Source organism: Hirundo rustica, chromosome 1 (genome assembly GCF_015227805.2).
Source record: "Hirundo rustica isolate bHirRus1 chromosome 1, bHirRus1.pri.v3, whole genome shotgun sequence".
Lineage (NCBI taxonomy): Eukaryota > Metazoa > Chordata > Aves > Passeriformes > Hirundinidae > Hirundo > Hirundo rustica.
Genome location: NC_053450.1, coordinates 16,205,986 through 16,218,078, shown reverse-complemented (window position 1 = coordinate 16,218,078; position 12,093 = coordinate 16,205,986). Strand labels below are relative to the sequence as shown.

Below are 12,093 nucleotides of genomic sequence, written 5' to 3'. Positions count from 1 at the left end.
GAATACTCAGTCTACCCAGAGTTCAAATGGAATTTTAGCTGCATACCTCTAGTGAACTAAAAATCTTTGCTGCTAGAAAAAGTAACACAAAGTACATTACTAACTTATTTGCCAGCATTTTTGTCTCTAGCTTCTGATGGAAAGAGATGGATTATCCAAGATTGTCTCTAAAAACCTGAGCTTTAATGATGAAATACTATGGAGTTGCTTCATTTGTGTTTGGGGGAAGGAAGACCTCTCTAGAAGCTGGTGTTTTAAGTAGCTTGATTTTAAAATGGTGACTGCTATACCCTCCCTCATTCATTGATGGGGAAGTCTATATTCACTATATGTCACTTGGCAGTTTTGAAGACAGGATTTTTTTTTTTTTTTAACCTAAGTTCCTTCATGTTACAAAGTAGTGACACATATTATGTTAAAAGCATTTGTTGACTATTAATGATTCATTTAAAACCAAAATATAACCCAAATATCCTATTCCTGTAGCCAAAATGTTATTCTCCACAATCAGCAAAACCAGCAAATTAGACATTATATTCTCTTTTTCAGAGTAGAATAGGTCATAGAAAGGGATGAATAGACAACTGGAGAACTGATTCTGGGAGAAAAGTTTTGGAATATGTGACTGCTAATGTGTTTCCTGAAGAATTTTTCTTTATCAAATGAATGCACAAAAAAAAGAGCGTGACATAATTAAGACAGTTTGTGAGAATTTCATCTAAGAAAGGAGGCAGGAAAAGACACAATGAGTTTCACAGAAATTTCTTCCCACAATTGTAAAGTCTGAGTGTCTCTGTCTTGCTAGGATGTCAGATAGACTGAAAAAAAGTGACAATCATAATCAAGAATACCTCTCATAGTTTATTTTGGATTTTTTTAATAGGGAGGAACTTCAGCTCCTTCACGGCTGCTGATTTGAAAAACAAACTCTAATCATACAACATCAGTTTAATTTTAAAAACATACCTGCAATATACAGAAAATATTTCTGCCACTGACATTTACAGCTGAGTGGTGGCCTTCCTCTATCTATAATTAAATTTTGCATTACTTTTAATTTAACATTAATTGAGTAGCAATACTAAAGCAGAATTTTCTTCTCTAGGTCTCTGATTTGATTGTCTAGTTAAACATCTTAAGGGCATATGGTTCAATTGGCACTTGAAAAGTCGTAAATTATTAGATCTCTTCAAATATTAAAATATTGCAAAATAAAAATAAGACAAAAATTGAATTGTTTTATTTTTATATTTATTTATATTTATCTAATTATGCATGACCATAGCTCCTTCCCACAGTGGTATGTGTATTTTTTAAAATTGAGATAATAGTTTTGAATGATTTCAACCTAAAACAAACAAACAAACAAACAAACAAACAAACAACAAACCTTGAGAAAAATCTGTCCATATGCTTTTATTTCCTAACAGTTATTTGAACAACTGATTTGGTTGGTTCATTTTTTGGTTTGAGGTGTTTTCCCATACTACTTACATTTTAATAAATACTAAATAGCTTTCAAATGAAATATTTCAAAATTAATTAATGTAACAATTGAAGGGTATCCAGTTGGTTTTCAAATAAACAACAATTTTAATATAAAATAAACACACCTGTGCATTCTGGATATCTAGTAGGCTTTGGTTAATTTTTCTGTTTTGCTTTAAGAAGAGTATAGTTTTTTCTTTATTTAAAACCATTTAATTTTCTTTTTCTTTTTGATGCCTGATTTCATTTTGCATTAGTTGTTTAGGTCTGCTTATACTTTAGGTATACTTAGCCCCTTTTGGAAATGCTTGTATCTGACAACTAATGACAGAAACCCTAATGCACAAGTGGCTACAGTAACATGAGAGAAACCCCAGTATGAATCACAGTTTTTTCTTAGGAAATTGTATTTTCATAATCCTTCTCATTTAATACATATGTGGAAGAATATGGTGGAAAAGCTTTTTTAAATCAAACATGATTGACATGGTACTTTTTGTTCCTTTGATTTCATAGAGGCAAATTTAATTGAGTTACATATTCTGAACAATTGGACAATAATTTAATCTCAGCTATTTTATTGCATTGGTGTGCTATTGCAGATGGTATGTGCCAAAAGACACCCTGATCAACATCAGCTTTACATGTGTAATTGGCTAAGTAATACATGCATCTGGAACTATATGTTTTAGACTACAGTAATAAAATCTATGAACAAACCAAAGATAGGGGGAAATCACTGTATAAAATTCTTAGGTTCTAGTATCCTCCTTTCACCATTGTTTCTTTCCTCAATGCACAGATTAAAGTAATTTAAAATGTAAAATTTATGTACAAAAGGCAGTATGTAGACTGTGGTAGATTAAAGTTATGGGTGTAATATTTTATTATGTTTAGATCACAGCTCAAGTTATGGAGATACTGTGGAAGTAAACAAATCAAAAGATGTAATTGATGAATATTTAACACTAAAAATACAATACAAATAACCATTAAGGCAACAGTTGTTTCCTTATTTCAACCTCTAATTTTTCCTGGTCAGAAAAGTATGTGTTAAAAAACAGATTACAGGGGCACCTGAGGGTGCCTAATTTTTAAGTTTTTAAAATAGGAATTGTTTTAGAAAGAAATTTTGTAAGAGATGCTTTATATCCACTTACCTGTGCTATTGCAGACAGATAAACCTCAATGATGGGAGGTACTAGAAGTTCAGAAATAACAAATAAGTTACATGATTACATACCTTAAGAACATCTCCTTGGGCTAAGTGAAATGTTCTGGCAGATATATTGATTCCTTTCCCTGCTTGTACCTGAATGCTATAAATACATTCATGGTTGTTTTCATAGTTAAGAGGATAATTGGGGGACAATAAGATTCCTTCATTATTTGTCGTGGACGCTCCACATTCAGCTGCAATTAAAAAAAAAATGTTAAGTCATGTTTTAATAGAACACATAAATATTTTTAGTAGTGGTGATAATGGTAATGTTAATGTAACCTAGTTCAATATTAATAATGCTTATTAATATCTAAAACCTAGTTTTAAGTACATGATTGTGACAGTGATTGGAGGCTGCAAGAGTATTTCTAATTGCAATACTTTAATAAAAGTATATCAAAAACCACAGCAAGTTAAAATCATCATGACATTTTTCATATTTTTATAGATGTTCCTTGAATTTTGTTGTATTTGCCTTAATTTCAGCAACACTGAAATTCATAAAGATGTGCAAATTAAATAAAAGTAGAATAATTATAAATATTTATATGAGTATTTATTTATATATACACACAATGAATAAATATATATATGTGTAGATGCATACATTTTCACATAGATTAATGAAAAAAGGGTTTTTTTCCTTCTGGTATTATTTAACCAAGATCAACAACATAGTCAAGGGTGTAAATTACAGAAAATATTATGTTATAGCTACCAGATAAATATAGAAAAAAAAATCAGTTAAAACAAACAAACAAACAAAAAACACACCAAAACAAACAATCAAAAAAACTCCCGGGGGGGGGGGGGGGGGGGGGGGGAAGAAAATTGTTTACTTATTTTGAAGTAATACAGTTATTACTTCAAGAAGTAAAACTTATAATTCAAGATTTTGACAATTCATTTAACCACCCATAAAATCCTGGAAACATAAACACTTGTGGCAATGCTTCATTAGACATTATTAACTAACTTTAACTTCCTACCATATATTGGACTATATACATCATTTTAATTGGGGTGATTTTTAGCATTTAGTTGTCATGTATTTTAAATAGACATTGAGAAACTATGACAATTCTTTGCTTCCCTTTTTATTTAATCTTGATATGTGGCCGCTATTGTTGTTGTGCATTATTTGGGTTTATATTGTATTTCATTTTATATTGGGTTTTGTAATGGTTTCTTCTCTACCACCATGTAGAAAATGTATCACGAGGTTTGTCCCTGCTCCTTTTCCCCACCCATCCTCCCCTGCTGGAATGTAATCCAACTCTGTTCCAGTCCCACCTTATCCCTGATTGTGTAGTGGCTTTTCCCTGCCTCTAGCCCCTTCCCCCTGGGTAAAAGCCAGGGGGAGCACGTGGATCTCCCTCTTGGGACAGGGACAGGGTCTGGACTGAGTTCTGGACCCTGTGGGGGCAGGACCCCAGAATAAAGCCATGAACCCCCCCAGACCAAGTGCAGACTCTTTCCTTTTGCCATTGATGGATGCCTGCTCTCTCTAAAGGAAAAAGTTTGCAGCCCCTGGGATCTTTGGGACCCTGGAGGGAAAAAATCCTTCTGGCTGTGGTTTCTGTCTCAAGCTAGCCAAGGCAAAAACAGAGCCTGTGCTCCAGGAGAGAGAGAGACACATTACATTTTAGTGCAAGTACAAGAGTATTTCCTCTCTTTTAAACAGATTTAGATTTATTTTAAATTTAACTGTAACACTAAATTTTCTGGGTTCATGTTTGTTTTCAGGATTATTTCAATATTCTTGCAACTTATTTTACCTATTCTCATGAGGATGCATCTCATGTATTTTAACCTGGGAAGTTAACTGGTTTATAATTTCACAGAATAAGTAATGTTGTTCTGCAAAACTACATGGTAATCTTAATGGTTTGAAAAGATGTTTAGGCAAGCTATGGCATCTATACTAAAAGCTTTTATTTTTTATTAACATTATTATAATTTCTATCCCAGACTTGTTTGAGCAACATTCAGGATATTGAAATAAATATTTTGTACATGAAATTAAGAGAACAATGACAAAAAAACCCCAACTTGATAAACTACCCTTTTTGTATGCAGCTAAGCAGACGTTGCACAAAAAGCCGAATCAGGCACAGATCAACGAACAAAAGCTTGATAACTGCATCTAATTCAGAGATATAGAACAAGTACCCAAATAATTCAGATGACTTTTTTTTGTCTTGAAACAGCTGGATACACACAATCTAGGCAGAAGTGGAAAACCTTCTATTCCACATGATCACAGCTATCCTTTTATTGCACTCTCAAATAAGTGGGTATTTGCTATTTCAGAGAGGCATAGGTCACTTTGAATTACAACAGAAAGGAGAAAGATGATCGTAATTTCAGGATTGTGAGATCTCTTTTCTCATTCCAGAGGGATATAAAAGCCAAAAGGCACAAGGTAATTATGGTATTAAGTTGATCCAACATCTCTGGTCTATGTCAGAACTTTAATTCAAAGCAATTCTTTAAAATCTGAACACAGCAGTAAGCTAACTGTTGGGACATTTTAAACTAGTGTTTTAGAATCATGCTGTTTTCTGTTAAGAAGAAGGATGTCACCATGTCATCATGTTTCATGTCATCATATTTGTCAATATGATTTTCTGAATTTAGAGAGAGAACATTTTGTTCCAAGTTGTGGATGTCCCATCCCTGGAAGTGTCCAAAGTCAGGTTGAATGAGGCTTAAGCAACATGATTGAAAGAAAAATGTTCCTGCCTATGGCGAACGGATGTACCACATGACCTTCAAAGGTTCCTTTCAACCCAAACCATTCTGTGATTCTTTGTATCTTGTGTTAGCAGACAAGAAAGCTAGTTTAGTAAAAGCAGTCTCAAAAACCACGATAATAGAATCTCTCCCAAAGCATTGTCACAGTTCCATGGAGGCACACAGTCCAGCCTGCAACAGTTGCTTCTTTTGTATGTTTCTCAGCAGAATTCTGACAAAATCAACAGTTAGTTCCTGGCTTCTCTCCTTGCCTCCTGTCTGTGCAAATTATGGCTTAAAAAACCACAACAGACCAACTGACCACAAAGCATCAAACACATGCTCAGACAAAAACAGGAACTAGGATTATATTTTGGAACAAGTACTAAATCAAACTGGGAAGGTCCACAATTAATATTTTAAGGCATTCCAAACTAAAACATAAATAGTTCTATCTGAGAATCTCCATTCTTATCTACAAACATGAACAGTCAGTTATATTGTTTAAAATCACAAGGAACTTCATGGGACTTACATTACTTTGCATTCTCTACTATTAATACAAGAGCAAAGATAAAAAGAGTCCATAATAATTCTATTTGCATTGAAGAGCTGAATAAAGTGTCAGGGAAAAGTAATGTAAATTTAGTTCTTAAGTTTAAAATAAATCCAAATATTAAACACATGCAATTTTTTCAAATTGTTCAGAAATTTTCAGAATTTTACAGTGAGTGGAAGATTAAAACAAAACAAAACAAAACAAAACAAAACAAAACAAAAAGGCAGACCAGGATAAAATTAAGGGAATATGTGTAAATAGGGAAACATAGAAGAGAGAAAAGAGGTATCAAAACAGTACTTCAGAAGTAAAGGAAAAATTACAGTGGGTCAGAGTCTGTAACCATTCTTTAAATTATACTTAAATTATTATTATTAATTATGTTAATTTATTATGTTATCAGAACTTACAAATATTTTTATATTATATTAATATTTCCTTTTAGTAATATTCCCTGTTCAACAGAGATAAAAATCAAGCTGCTTTATTAATAAAGTTTTGGGCTTTTAAAAAAAAAATTGTTGAAATTGTTTCAGCTGAAACCTAGAACCTGCCCTACACACTTTTCTTGTATTAAAAAAAAAAAAAAAAAAAGGAAAAATATTCCACATTCAGATACATTTTGATAAAGACTTATTTCAGCCTAATATAAAGTTGAAGGATGGAACAGTAAGTGAGTTACTGTTTCCAGATTTTGGCAGTAATAATAGATTCATTTCCATATTAGAGAGGAAAATAAACAAAAACCTCAAAGGAAAAATAATGAAAAGTAAAAACCTCTATAATAAGATAATTATAGTAAAATACTGTTATGCTTTTGGCTATGAATGTGTGTTCATTGCACCTTTCTGTAATAAAACAGATTAATTTTAACTGCTGTTTATTAGTGTATTTAAATTCTGTAAGTATGTAAAATGTCATTGTGATTGTAAGCAAGGAATGAAATTAATCTGTTCAAATAACCAATTTGAATACAATTTTTAAGTGAATTGAATGTCTTGATAATAAAAATAAATAAATTTAAAGAAAAACATAGAGTATTGCAATATTTCTCACAATTTAGCTGATTAAATTCTTGCCATAAATAATTATCAATCGAAAAACTATGATGTGCTCCTACAGATCAAAATTCAGACAGAGTGAAATTGGTTTCTTCAATACAATCCTTTAGAATGAAAAGATGAGAGCTACATCTAGAGTTCTGTGGTTTGAAAAGATGGTATCTCTTGGTTAGGAGACTGTGTGTTGCAACAGCTTGACTGGGAAAGTAAGCAGAAGCATTGCAAGAAAGATTTTATCTTTAAGCAACTTTGTACTATATTGTAAATAAACAGTTACTTCAGAAACTGTATCTAAATTCAGTACTCAACAAATGGTTGAATCCATTTGTCTTCTGATGTTCTACCTCTTCAACTGAAAGCTGGCAGAAACAAGAAAATATACTCTTGTCAAAACAAGGCAGCAAAACAGACAATAGAAAAATTCTGAAAGGATTGTTACTAAAGCTTTCCTTCTGTGAATAGCATGAGTCATAAGGTTATCACAAGTTTTCCAGGCAGTTTTTATATTCTGACAGGTTAAATACAGGGAACCCTATGCTGACAAAAAAAGGGAAAAGAACACTGTCTTCTTCAACCAGTAAGAATAGTGGGGTTGCCTTTTATTTTACATAGTTCCAAAATACAAGACTTCCTTTCATGTAGACAAAATTATTAACAGAAATTTTTTATTGTGTATCTGCAATACAGGTGTCTACTTCCTAGTTGATCTGAACATCAAAAGATTCATGTGGCTGTTTGTTTATTAAACTTATTTTCAATATACTTTGGCTGTTTTAGGACTACATTGTTTATCTTATAATGAAAGACAGTATTTCCAAATCTGGGAAGGTCCTGTATTTATGACCTCAAATAATTTTACAAAAAGATGGTATTTCTACAACAATGGCCAAATGGCCAATGGCCAAATACAAAATAAATAATTCTCAAAAATAATTACTTACATTATTAATGTTATTTTTCATAACTGATTTCTCCAGCTGACAAGAATGGGTAGGAGTCCCATATACTTTAAATAATATGCTCCTGCATTGCAATCGATCAAAGGAGGATGAAGAAATAGCATGACAAATGAGCTTCTACATTAACATGAACAAAGCAAATTGTATTAAAAATCCACATTCTATATTAGAAGAATTTAAACTACCAATGTGCATGATTTTCCTTTGTACTAATTTAATATTCTTATAAAAAACCTCACCACCACCAAAAAAAATCCCAAAAAAACATGAACAACCAAAAAAACTCCTGCACAGAATTACTGAGGAACTGCTGGAACTGTTAGAACTTAGTAAAAACTTCCACATTGGGAACAGTAACAATTAAAACTTGATGCAGAATCTTAAAATACATAAGAAATATTTTAAAACTTCTTATCACAACATAATGCTATTGTACTAACATATGGTTGGGCCTCAATGACTGTCTTCTGTTTTTTCAGGAATCCTATCCCAGAAGAAAATAATAGACATATAACATATTCACAAAAGATAGAAGAAATATTTAAGGGAATAAATTTACTTCTGATAAACAGAAAAAAGCTTAGGATTCATTTGTTCTGAGGTGAATCAGTGACATTTACAAGTGGGTATCACTTATCCTTAAACTCAGAATTCATGCTCCCCAAACATTCCACATACTAAAAGAAACTTGAAAACTAGCAAAAGGACATATTTTTAAAGCAAAATATATTAAAAGCAATATTTATCTTAAATGTTTTGTATGCACAGAAATGCATAGAGCTATGCAGATGGAGCAAGATTAATGGCATATAGAATAAGATGTGCAGAGTGTAGCAAATGGTTCTCCTGCTAATAAGGGAACTTACTACAGGTGTATCTGTGGTGGAACCTTCCCTTCCTTGGTTCCATATTTATGCATATACAGTCAATGCTGAATTTATTTTTTCTCTCATACAATATAACCTTTCATACATCTCTGGAATGTTTGTTCTTGGTGTTATTTGAAAAGCACCTTAAATAAAGCTTGGCAAAGAAGCTCTACGGACAAATATTCATGTACAATATTATCTGAAATGCATGCAAGAAATGACAGAAATCAATGAGTTTGCCTGTAGATATCTAATGTCTTTTTGTCTGCTTTTTATAACTTCAAGGGACATAGTTCCGTAGAAATCTGTAGTCCAGAATTAGAGGGTGTTTAGCACCTACTGAGAAGAATGAACAGAAAAAGTGAAAGTAGCTCAAAAGAAAACAGTTTTAAAGTCAATGTCTTCCAGTGAAGGTTTAGCAGTCTGGAAAGAAATCACATGGCCCTGAGAAAGCCCAAGGAAAAAACTTGACATGGTTGGGAAGTTATGAAGACACAGATTACTTTACACAGAGATAGAAACAATTAGGGTCAAAAATTCAGACATGACAGTTATAATGAAAGGTAATGCAACTGGACTTTTGGACAGCCTTACAAGGAATGAAAAAACAAACTGGAAAAGGGCGGAGGAGAGAGACCAAAAAACTACATAAGAAATACTGGCATTATAGAGACAACTTTCTGTATTTCACTGAAAAGAAAAACAATTCCAAGAAAGAAATATGTGTGCTGAATATGAAAACTGCATTTGGTTATCACCTGAGTATAGCATAAAAATGAATAATGAAACGAAGAATGACAGTGTTCTAACAGATCTTTAGTCATCTTAATTCCATTATTGATTATAAGAAAGGTTTAATTTTCTCTATGTCACCATTTTTCACTTTAAAACAATAACAATTGCTCTTGTTTGTTCCTATCTGTAACAGAATTACAGGAAAATTCTTGTAAGCTATCTATGGCACTGAAAATTATAAAGAGAACTAGGTGAAAACATCTGAGCTCCAAACACATCAAAACATTTCAGAGGCACTACACCCCTTTGAAAGCAACCCTATATTCACAAATTTAAGACGATTTCTCTGTTCTGTATTACAAGCTGGAGACAAGCCCCTAGCATAATGAGGAAAACGTTGATTCCTTAGGACCACCCAGAGCTCAGAGTTTGCTTTTATGAAAAGTCAAAAGTGAACATGCATTCATACTTACTCTAGGTATTTTTTAAAGAAAGTATTACTTAGAGTCAAAATGAGGCTTATTTTTCACTGTCCATGGAAAAGTTTAAAGCAAGCAATTTAAAGACTATGGACTTTTTTCTGTCATCATTAGATACACCCCCTTGTTAAGAGCTTGTTCTGTTGGCTGTGTTGTAGTTAATTTTTAGTAACTCATACAGAGTGTTTTGTTTTTGTTAGCCAACACAGAGTGGATAACACACCAAAGTTTCAGCTACCATCAAACTATGCTTGCCCTGTGCATGACCACAGAGCACTACCACAAGAAGTGCTTCATCATATGCTGAACAGAAAGATGGAAAATCTTCATGCTTTTTTTAGGAAAAAAAAAATAAAAATAAAAAATGCTTCAGCACAATATCAACCCCTACTGAACTGAGATAATACCATCGTTGAGAAACTCAGCCTTAAAAAAATAAGTAAAAATTTATTTGTTTGCTATATGAATATTAGTTTGCCATTTAATAATTCCTAATTTTGAAATTTCATTTCTTAAGTCAAAATTAAAGAAAAAACAACCTATCTTTATAGATTTAACAATAACATTAAATAATAAATAACAAGTATTTATGCATCTTCTAAATAAGAAAAGGAAAGACAGCTCCTAATTTTCCTGCAAATTATTTGGTTTAGAATTGATTATGATTGACTATTCTGTTTAAAAACCCAATGCATTGGCCATTGTTTTATCCAGACAGAGATGTTTGGCCTTCCACTAAACTTCTGCTTTATCAGTCTTCCTTGCATTTTATTCTTGTGTTGATAAGCTGAACATAAATACTATGAGCAGTAGTTTCTTCCCAGTTTATGCTGCATGTATGTGAAAGTGCACATTACATCAGAAGGATTAAGTCTCATTAATCATTTCGACAAAAAAAACCTGCCAAATTTTGAGTCCAATTTAAGTGGTCAACAGGAATTTCTAGTCTTGTCTTGTTTGAATTTCATTATTATGACACATAAATTAAGCATGAGACTGACAAAGTCTGGATACTTATGGAGGGACAATTGTTAATTAAGCCATTCTGGTTGAGATTGTCTTTTATTTTCAAAAGTAAGGAGAAAACATTTTGACTAGAAAAGCAATTACTCCTTTGGTTTACAGCTTTTCTCTTTCCCCCTAACAAACAAACATAAACATAATTTTTCTATGTCATGAAAGCTATATAGCAATTTTTTTTACATTCACACTGCTGTGGAAGTTTCTTTTTTGCTGGTAATTTACCAATTTATTTTATATTAACACTTCCTGAATTTTATTACTGAAATTTAACCTGTCTTCTTGACTGCACACACATTCATTATTATTCCTATGGTTAAAATTTCATCAACCCCAACACAAAAAGAACTTTTACTCATGCATTGCTCTGACTCGGCTTCTAAACCATCTCTTATAGGTACATATATAAATGTTGCTAATGCATAAGCTAATTTTCCCTATACTAGTATAAAGGTAGCATAGGAGTGGCTTGAACCTAAAATTATTGATCCAGTAACTAACAACAATTAAGAGAAAACATACAATCCATAGTTACTATGTAAATGGCATCTGAAAGACATGGTTTTGCTAACATACAACTTAGTATGAAAAGGTATTTTAAATGCACACTAATACAGATATCTTCATGTACAAACCTTTCCCTATAGTACATATTCTTTAATAAATTTCAGAAATATATACTCTTAAATAAAAATAATGCAGACACTTGAGTAACTATCCTTCTTTTTAGAGATCTTATTGTTTTAACCATTCTCAACAGGACAGAAAAACAAATAATTTAGGAAGAATTTAGCTCAATCAACAGTCTTTAGTCATTTAAAACTAAATTTCTAGTCAAAGCTACATATATAGACTACCTTGAAAGTGAGCAGAGAGTGATAGGTAGGAATCATCAGAGACGGTTTCTTCTAAATTATCTTACCTATAATTTAAAAACCCAAATAACCGTTTTAAGGATATTCTGA

At 32.1% G+C, this 12,093-nt stretch overlaps 1 protein-coding gene across 3 annotated transcripts in view; it reads right to left on the bottom strand.

Annotated features, from left to right (window-relative positions):
* CSMD3 (CUB and Sushi multiple domains 3) overlaps positions 1 to 12,093 on the bottom strand; it is a 612,124-nt gene that overhangs the window by 206,626 nt on the left and 393,405 nt on the right. For all 3 annotated transcript variants that reach the window (XM_040070587.2, XM_040070596.2, XM_040070605.2), the window contains one exon: positions 2,732 to 2,901. In XM_040070587.2, the coding sequence (XP_039926521.1) occupies positions 2,732 to 2,901 (170 nt within the window). The remainder of the gene's footprint in view (positions 1 to 2,731; positions 2,902 to 12,093) is intronic.